General features: G+C 29.9%; 2 protein-coding genes across 26 annotated transcripts in view; one reads left to right on the top strand and one right to left on the bottom strand.

Annotated features, from left to right (window-relative positions):
• Window positions 1-1,139: 1,139 nt before the first annotated feature.
• Window positions 1,140-5,047, top strand: LOC100165459 (polyubiquitin-C). The gene is made up of 2 exons (XM_001950399.5): window positions 1,140-1,296; window positions 2,801-5,047. Exon 2 carries the CDS (start codon window positions 2,808-2,810, stop codon window positions 4,866-4,868), a length of 2,061 nt encoding a protein of 686 aa, XP_001950434.1. The 5' UTR covers window positions 1,140-1,296; window positions 2,801-2,807; the 3' UTR covers window positions 4,869-5,047.
• A 3,586-nt stretch (window positions 5,048-8,633) lies between these two features.
• LOC100166736 (ensconsin) overlaps window positions 8,634-10,430 on the bottom strand; it is a 38,738-nt gene continuing 36,941 nt past the window's right edge. For all 25 annotated transcript variants that reach the window (XM_016808996.2, XM_016808997.2, XM_008190631.3 and 22 more), the window contains one exon: window positions 8,634-10,028. In XM_016808996.2, the coding sequence (XP_016664485.1) occupies window positions 10,015-10,028 (14 nt within the window). In that variant the 3' untranslated portion in view covers window positions 8,634-10,014. The remainder of the gene's footprint in view (window positions 10,029-10,430) is intronic.

Below are 10,430 nucleotides of genomic sequence, written 5' to 3'. Positions count from 1 at the left end.
TATACTCAGTAGCGTAACTGAGTAAATAACTAGGAGGGGGGAGGGGAAAAATAATTTATTCACCAAAATAATCATAACCTATATATTAATTATTGCTAGTTTTTACCATGCATAATACGTAATGTATGTACTACATAATATTATTATCTATGGTTCTTAAACAGGTAGGTAGGTACCTCTTACTCATTTTGTAGAAACAAAGAATGAAAGAATTCATAAAAAAAGGTGCTATACAAAAGCTAGGTTGTTTAAAAAAAATAGTGTGATGACAATTTTGTGCCTAATCATAATTTAAGAAATATTGGGTTTTTTTCGTAACACATTACACAGATATTGCAATGACGTCGAAAATTATTATACAACAAGAGAAAAGTGAAATAAATGTATTGTATGCAATAGGTAATAAGAAAAAGAAATACTTTGTTAACAAGTGTGTGAAATGTATAGCATGTATTCTCTTTTTATTTTATATGATTAAAAGTTTTTTACAGTTGCCATTTTTTTTTTTTTGAGGGGGAGGGGGGTTGTACTTAGTTATGAGTAATGAATATAATCTCTTGATTTTTTTCGACATCTGCGTTTAAATAACTAAGAAGTACCTATACAACTTCAAGTAGGTAAGACATTTGAAGACGCTAATAGGTAATACGTATTACGTAATAATGAATTAATAATTCAACGTCGTTTTTGCAACACAATATTGAACATAATTCATTTTCATAATAATATGATTGCGAGTTGCGTAGTATTAATCTATAATGATATCAAAAATGCAGTAATTTAAAATAGCAATGCACTAAATACTGATGCGAGTAAATAATCCACGAGTCATGACTCTTGAGCCGCGTGCGGTCGAGGTCGTAGGAAACGAGCAAAAACATTCGAAAAACAACAAACAAACAATCAATAATAGTTTACTGCGTAGAAAATTCTAGAAATTTCTTTGTCTGGCGAGTGAAGACACGACAGTGGTAGGGGTATCATGTGACCGCGGTAAGGATACGGAACGCTACGCGGTCGCCGATTTTTCCATGACTTCCACCCTCCGCCAACCTATACACATACAGCTGTGAAAACGTGGAAGATCGCGGTTGGTCAACAGTTTTACTGCGTAATAACCTCGTTCCCCTGTCCCTACGAATGCCATTTTGGAGATCTGGACGCGTCGTTTGTTCAATAGCCTTTTGTACGCCGCAGTCTGAACACTTGTTTGCTCTGGAGATCGATCCAAATCGTTTAACAGTATAACATACCTAGAAGACCATTTGTATTCTATTCGACTTATTATTTTTAAACGTAAGTATATTTTGCTTTTCTTTTTAAGGATATATTCAAACTGTTTTGTTTGTGATTCGTTTTGCTCGTCCGCGATTTCGTCAAACCGTCGACGCCCGAACGACGACTAACAAATAACAAATATGTCGGACGTTCATCGTTGTCGTTAATATGGCGGCACTTGTAATTCGTTTGTAGCTATCGATTTTCGACGTTTTTCCATTTTCTATCACTAGTCTTTGCTTTTTTCCTATCGTTAGGACTCGTGATTTATCTAGTCGAAGGGCCCTTTGTTCATCGACCGCGCCCAAGCTAATGACGCCATATTTTGTTTTTTTCCAAGCAAACTATTTTTGTCACATTTGTTTCCCATTTCGTGCCGCCCTACTTGATTTAATATTTAATATTCGCATTCTGTTATTTATTCCTAATTCGGTAGGGTACATGTCATAATTATTAAAACGGCACAAGTACCAAATTGATTTATTTACTTCTGATTACTTACAGGTCATAATTATTATTTATTATGAATTTGTAATTATATTATTTTATTGTAATTTAACATATGTTACTGTTTAATAGGCAGAGTTCACTTTTTTTCTGATTAACTCTTAATTACCTAGGAGATGTGTGTTTTATTTAACGATTGGAATAATAGTTGATTTGTTGATATTGATCTTATTTTATGCAACATAATCACAGTTTTTTTATACATCTTAAATAAATTATACCTTTTACTCGGGAGCCAAACCAACACTGTTCTACACGAGGTAATTACTTTGTATCAAATGTGGTTACTTAAAATAAATCATGATAATATTAATCTTTGATAATGTTACCACACATTTGTCATATATTTTTGCCTTAAAAATGTGTAACATAATAATTATATTGGAGCATTACGTTAAATAATGTCAGGTTTAATAGGTATTGAAGTGCATTGACTGATACTCAAAATTAATAATAAATCATTTGATTTGCTTAATGTCTGTTTTTATATTTGAATTTTTAGCCCAAATAGGTAGATCATACAGCTTAAAAACAATTTTTGACACATGCTAATTTAGTTTATCTTACGGAAATCTACATCATTATACAAAATATTGATGTTGTTTAAATTTAATAATAGGTCATGTTGGCGCATTCTTAATTACCGGTTTTTGCTTAATATTAATAAAAATTCTATTGTTTTAAAATGAATACCTAATGTTATTACTAATTAGTGATAGATTAAATGGATTTAAATCAATTAACATTCTCATTTTTATTAATTAATTCATATTAATTTAAATGTATAGTATGCTCTTGATATAGTTTTGTGAAATCATTCTTGTATTCACAAATTAATATTTCAAATATGCATATTTTCGATGAGTAGGTATTATTTAAGTTAGTATTTTTCAAATTCAGAAGTTAATATTTAAATAATAAAACTATTAAATTAAAAATTTTAATATTTTTGACTTGCATAAAGTAATTCATTTGTAGAGTTTATAATAACCTAATTTTTGCATTTGGTTTTCAGATTCAACATGCAGATCTTTGTCAAAACTTTGACTGGTAAAACTATCACTTTGGAAGTTGAGTCATCAGATTCCATTGAAAATGTAAAAGCTAAGATCCAAGACAAAGAAGGTATTCCACCTGACCAACAACGTTTGATCTTTGCCGGAAAGCAACTTGAAGACGGACGCACACTTTCTGACTACAACATCCAGAAAGAATCTACCCTTCACTTAGTGTTGCGTCTCCGTGGTGGTATGCAAATCTTTGTAAAGACCCTCACTGGAAAGACCATTACATTGGAGGTGGAATCATCTGATTCCATTGAAAATGTAAAAGCCAAGATCCAAGACAAAGAAGGTATCCCACCAGACCAACAACGTTTGATCTTTGCCGGAAAGCAACTTGAAGACGGACGTACCCTTTCCGACTACAACATTCAAAAAGAATCTACACTTCACTTGGTGTTGCGACTCCGAGGTGGTATGCAGATCTTCGTTAAGACCCTCACAGGAAAGACCATTACATTGGAAGTGGAATCGTCTGATTCTATTGAAAATGTTAAGGCTAAGATCCAAGACAAGGAAGGTATCCCACCAGATCAACAACGTTTGATCTTTGCTGGAAAGCAACTTGAAGACGGACGTACCCTTTCCGACTACAACATTCAAAAAGAATCTACACTTCACTTGGTGTTGCGACTCCGAGGTGGTATGCAAATCTTCGTTAAGACCCTCACAGGAAAGACCATTACATTGGAAGTGGAATCGTCTGATTCTATTGAAAATGTTAAGGCTAAGATCCAAGACAAGGAAGGTATCCCACCAGACCAGCAACGTTTGATCTTTGCCGGAAAGCAACTTGAAGACGGACGTACCCTTTCCGACTACAACATTCAAAAAGAATCTACACTTCACTTGGTGTTGCGACTCCGAGGTGGTATGCAAATCTTCGTTAAGACCCTCACAGGAAAGACCATTACATTGGAAGTGGAATCGTCTGATTCTATTGAAAATGTTAAGGCTAAGATCCAAGACAAGGAAGGTATCCCACCAGACCAACAACGTTTGATCTTTGCCGGAAAGCAACTTGAAGACGGACGTACCCTTTCCGACTACAACATTCAAAAAGAATCTACACTTCACTTGGTGTTGCGACTCCGAGGTGGTATGCAAATCTTCGTTAAGACCCTCACTGGAAAGACCATTACATTGGAGGTGGAATCATCTGATTCCATTGAAAATGTTAAGGCCAAGATCCAAGACAAGGAAGGTATCCCACCAGACCAGCAACGTTTGATCTTTGCCGGAAAGCAACTTGAAGACGGACGTACCCTTTCCGACTACAACATTCAAAAAGAATCTACACTTCACTTGGTGTTGCGACTCCGAGGTGGTATGCAAATCTTCGTTAAGACCCTCACTGGAAAGACCATTACATTGGAGGTGGAATCATCTGATTCCATTGAAAATGTTAAGGCCAAGATCCAAGACAAGGAAGGTATCCCACCAGACCAGCAACGTTTGATCTTTGCTGGAAAGCAACTTGAAGACGGACGTACCCTTTCCGACTACAACATTCAAAAAGAATCTACACTTCACTTGGTGTTGCGACTCCGAGGTGGTATGCAAATCTTCGTTAAGACCCTCACTGGAAAGACCATTACATTGGAGGTGGAATCATCTGATTCCATTGAAAATGTTAAGGCTAAGATCCAAGACAAGGAAGGTATCCCACCAGACCAACAACGTTTGATCTTTGCCGGAAAGCAACTTGAAGACGGACGCACACTTTCTGACTATAACATTCAAAAAGAATCTACCCTTCACTTGGTGTTGCGACTTCGAGGTGGTATGCAAATCTTCGTAAAGACCCTCACAGGAAAGACCATTACATTGGAAGTAGAATCTTCTGATTCAATTGAAAATGTGAAGGCCAAGATCCAAGACAAGGAAGGTATCCCACCAGACCAGCAACGTCTGATCTTTGCCGGAAAGCAACTTGAAGATGGACGTACCCTTTCCGACTATAACATTCAAAAAGAATCTACCCTTCACTTGGTGTTGCGTCTCCGTGGCGGAGCACAATAATTTTAACTCGATTTATTATTTCTACCTTATCTAAAATGTGAACTAAAAAATGAATTTAAAAATTTCAAATATTCCCAATTTTGCTTGGCGTTTTTCTTTTTTTTATCTCAGTTTTCATTATTATTCTAACACAACATTCATATTGAAAGTCAACAAATAAACATAATTTTACTATTCAATTATTTGTTTTTATTTTTCCTCATATGTTATCCTGGTATTTACTATTTTGTATACTGTTATGTGGCTCTTAGCTGTAATAGTGTTCAATTATTTGTAATTGTTTGTTTCATATAATAGAATGAAACGAGTTTATACAATTTTTTTAGCTTTGTCATATACCAATTTGGTTAACCAAATCATTACATTTATAACTAAATAGATATGTTGAAAATTATAAATTTGTACATGTTATAGTGATGAGATGTGCTATATATATACAATTTTTTAGGAATAATGCTACTAATATAAGTATCGATAAAATATGTCATCTGACTCATCTATATTTCTTGACATTTTATTAAGTTTTTCTTTTCCCTACTGTAATGTGTAGTATACCATAATAATTAGACAATTTTGATGTTTTTTATTTGAAATTCTAACAATTACTAATAATAATTCAAAATTATTCAATGTACATAATAATCACTAGCAGTATAATTAAAATTGGTAAAAAGTTAAATTAGTAACTGCTCTGGTTAAAATGAAAATCGCATACCTCTATAATTTGGTAAATTCATATTTTATAAATATTCTATACAAATTAAAAGGTTAACAGTAGGTATAGAAAAATGTTTATTTACATGTACAGCACATTATGCGGCATTTAGTTTTTTTGCCTGGTACTTGTAACCATGGATCACAAGCAGATAGTTAAATACCCAAGTATTCAATAGTTTTAAATAATGAACCTCATCAATATTTTAACTGTTAGTGTTATAATTTATTATTATTTCTTGAGCACACAGGGTATCTGTATTCTAGGATAAATAATAAATATAAACAAATACATTTTTTACTGTATATTTTGTTTAACTTGTTTAATTGAGGAATAGTCATTGTTTTTTACTTGCAGTTATTGCTTTTATTAACTAATAAGGATATGATACAACACTATTCTGGACTATAAAGTGATCAGCATAATAAACTTAATTTTTATTTTACAATTAATAATTATATACTATTACTTTATAGTGAATAAATCAATACTATGTACTTATAGTATACCTATAGTTATAACTTATAATGCAGTGAATATTAATTTTGTAATTATCTGCAATTTATTTATGTCCTTAACCCAATCTGTTTGATATGGTGATCCACCATTAGTTGAACTCCTCTTCGCCTACCTCTAAAATGAATGTTAGTTGTATTGTTATACTGTAATGCATATGCGTTTTTATGGGAGAGGCAAAGTTTGCAGCTGCCTAACTTTTCTTAGAATTGTAGAAGACTAAGTAGGGTTTACAAATTTACATAGTTAAAAACAAGAATTTATATTTTGTTTATGTAGGTTACCTAAATAATGTGGTAAAATTAAAAAAAAACATTTTTTCAAGTTCCAAATATTTCCTTTATTTTTTTCTTGTACCAGAAAAATTAATTTTATACTATGCAGTATGTATTCATCCAGTTAGTGTAATGACTGCAGAATAAGTTTATCTATTCCGCGCATGTTATGCTTATAGCTATGTAAGAGTAAAGTGAGAATTCAATTATTTTCATTCAAACTTTTTATAAAACTATATTAAAGTGTTTAAGTAAATCAGTTATATAACACCCTAGCTCCTGCTACTGCCTATTTCCAATTTTTCTTGTTGCTTTAATTATTTTTTATTAGATTAAAACTTTTTTTAAAAAGCAGAATGATTGAGCTTGGAGTTACTTGATTGCTGTGTTTGGTAATAATGGTAAGAAAGTGACATGTTACTATGTTTATAACACATAGAATTTTTCCAAGTAACAAAACTGGTAATGGAAATTTTTTTTGATGAGCAATTTTAAAACATAACGTGTTACTGTTTTGAGATCAAGAATTCAAAATAAAAAAGGTGGACAAGTGGGTACTGCTCTGCTGTACAGTAGTTGTCGAGCATGTCGCTCTAATGGATATGTTATAATTTATTGAATTCAATGATAAATTATTGCATACAAAAAAATGATTCTGAACGGAGTTGTTGTGTCATCCTAGCATACATATTAATACAATTTAATAGTTAAAAAAAATAATAAAAATTGAAAATATTTCATAGCTATAAATAGCATAACTTTCCAGTAAACTTCTTTTTTTCAGGAATCTTTTATTAAAATGTCTTGTTTGCTATATAAAAAAAAAAAACTTTTATAAATTTATAACTGAAAATAATTTACAAAATTTGAAAAATTTCTAATGGCTATAAATAGCTCAAAAATTTAAAATTAAGTGAAAAATTTGAGTGTATGGTTATTTATTTTTGAATTACAACCAAGTATTAAAAATATTAAAATTATGATATAATATGCACATCAAATAAATTAAATGTTGTAAATTGTTTATGTTGGCTCTACAATACAATGCACATTTTCATCAAAAAATAAGATCATAACATCAAACATAATATAGTTATATTTTATTGTAATGGTGTGTTTTGTAATAATAATAATTTTCTTTTATTGATTCATCAAAGTGGAATCGACCTAAAGAAGCCCATGTTCTAATTCACTTACATTATGTACATATAGATATTTCATTCAGTGCAGGGCGCTCGAGCGAAAATAGTTAACTAGGCAAAATCAAATTTTCCACCCCTAACAATATAATATCATTAGTATTTTGAAAATGCCGCCCTCTTACTAAAGTGCTGCTTAAGTGCCACCCTAGGCATGGACCTATGTCGCCCACCCCTTGAGCCGGGCCTGGTTCAGTTTAAAATATCTAAACAATAATCAAATATTAATCTGTTTGTACTGTAGTAGTCACTACTCAGTATACTCACTAGTTAGTAGACCCATGGGAAAATTAAAACAGACATGACCAACAACTTTTCGGTTAAAAATACTTAAAAGTCACTCTAAAAGTTTTGTTTGTGCAATTAAGTATAGAAAATTAGAAATAGGCCAATATTTTTAAAGTGGTCAATATTTTTCTGATTTTCATTACATATTTACTTTGTACCAGAAAATCTATGTTTATTATTTTTAAAATATTAAATGTAAAATTTTGTAATTTAGGAATACCTGTTGATACAAAATTGATAAATATAACAGACTAATGTTTGAGTAGATATATAATATTATTTTTACTAAAAACATCAAGTCGGATAGTTCTTAATTAGGTTTACATAATATTATTATAACTAATAACATAAAAAATAAAAACAATTTACAAGTTACAAATTATATAATATATAATATATATTACTTTAGTCGTTTTTCTTTTTATTGAACATACATTTTAACAATAAACTGAAAAAAATACTTTGCTAAGTTTTACATGAATTCAGTTTAAAAAAAAAAGAAGGTAATATATTTATATAATATTAATGGCTGAAAAATAAACGTAAAATTCAATAATAGTCTATTGGGGTATTATAAATAAAAATTACATTTATAAACTGTTTTTACATAAAAAAAAGTAAAAAGTAATTAAAAATAATAATAAAAATAAAACAATTATTATTATGAATAGCGATGATTAAAAATGTTAGTTATATAAAATAATATCGCTATTTAGTTTACAAAATCAATGATTAACATGTTCGTTTAGTTTAGGTATTTATAGAGCTCTTCTTTGTTACTATTAATTTTAATAATTAAAAAAAAAAAAAATTAATGATAAAATAAAATAAACATATAAGATGGCTTTGTCTTTCCATGCAACAAACATTGTCATACACGCATACACATACTACTACTGATTATTAAATCGTTGGAAAACATAATGATTTTTTTTGGGGCAATTATAATTTATGTTACGAATTATCAACAATTATAACGACTAAAGACCTCAAACTTAATAAATCACTGATATAGAATAATATTTTGAGAAATTAAAAAGCCCACAAAATAATCACAGTAAAACAAATTACAGAGTATGCAAAATAATAATTCACTCGCAACAACTAACTATGGAAACAATTAAAAAATATGTGTTTATTAAATTATACTTTTTTGAGATCAGGGAGGTTGACGGATAATAATTAATCTTGTGTGTAAGACACAATTTATGCTCAGTCGTTTCTACGCAGTCTCTGGAGAATGATTTACATATTGCATAAGACACTGCTTCCCCTAAGCTCCCAGCCACCCCAGTGGTAGCTGTGCGGTTTTTTTAAGATCAACCATTGGTCAACAACAACATCATCATCAAAAGTAAATCAAATAATATTGTAAAAATAATGTTGGTTTAAAAATTTTGTAAAAAAAAAAAATATTCAAAAATATTGAAACAATACAATTTCACAACCTAATTGTTGGATTAAAAGCACTGTTACAACAAGGTTGTATTGGATAGATTTCTAAAAAAAAAATATTAATTTATATATATAAGTGACAGTAAAAAATCAGACAGTTGTTACTTGGAAATACACCCATTACAATAGCATCACCTGTATATCAATTATTATGCTCGTTATTAATTGTTTAGAGTTACTGGATAAACACGTTGTTTCATTACCGAGATACATTCGGACAGTTTTTCTTCAAGACAAAGCGATCTCAAGTCGTTTTTATATTTATATAATTAATACATCAAAAGATTTGTATTATTATTAATGTACATTAAACGTGTTAATAACAATACATATTAAAATGTGTTCATAGTTAACACGATAAGAGCTATTATTATTATTATTATTATTATTATTATATATTTATGAAGACGAAAAGGTATTAGAAAGAAAGGATTTATTAAATTATTGTTTAAGATAGTAGATGATGGATATTTATTGTAGTAGTATGTCTAGACGTGTCTAAATAATAATTATAATAATAATAATTGTTATTGAACGTTTTACTTTTTTTTCAGTTTTTCTTTTTAACTACTTAATAATTTAGATAAAAATAATAAAATAACAATAAAAGTAGCACTCGTGTTTAATACTTCAATCTACCGCCAAGTATACAATACCCACAACAACGCAACAACAATTGCAGCCACTTCTAGTGTTTATTAAGACAGTAGATCTGAAAAAATAAAAATTCCATCTGTAAAGTATTGTTATTATAATAATAATAATAATAATAAAGAAAGAATATGGAGACTTACGAGTATGTCACACCTGCATGGCTAGTGGCTACATGTGGTGTCTACGTCTTACAAACATACCAAATTGAAGTTTAGTATAACCAATTTGGTGTTGTTAGCTTTAATATTAGAATAAATTGTTATATGATCAAATTTAAATGTTAGAATTTAAAAGAAAACAATCATTTTTTACAATATTTTAATTTTTAAGCAAGTATGTGAATTATAAAAAAACTCACTCGCTTAAAAATTAAAATATTGTAAAAACCGATGAGGAAACATAGATAATGTTATCATCATTAAGTTTAATCATATGTCAATTCACCCTAATATTAAAGCTA

Source organism: Acyrthosiphon pisum, chromosome A3 (genome assembly GCF_005508785.2).
Source record: "Acyrthosiphon pisum isolate AL4f chromosome A3, pea_aphid_22Mar2018_4r6ur, whole genome shotgun sequence".
In the NCBI taxonomy this organism is placed as follows: Eukaryota; Metazoa; Arthropoda; class Insecta; order Hemiptera; family Aphididae; genus Acyrthosiphon; species Acyrthosiphon pisum.
Note: the sequence above shows the minus strand (reverse complement) of the source record. Positions and strands in the feature narration are given on the sequence as shown.

What these genes read in the sequence shown, in the direction of transcription:
- LOC100165459 (XM_001950399.5), top strand. Translation starts at nt 2,808, where the DNA reads ATGCAGATCTTTGTCAAAACTTTGACTGGTAAAACTATCACTTTGGAA.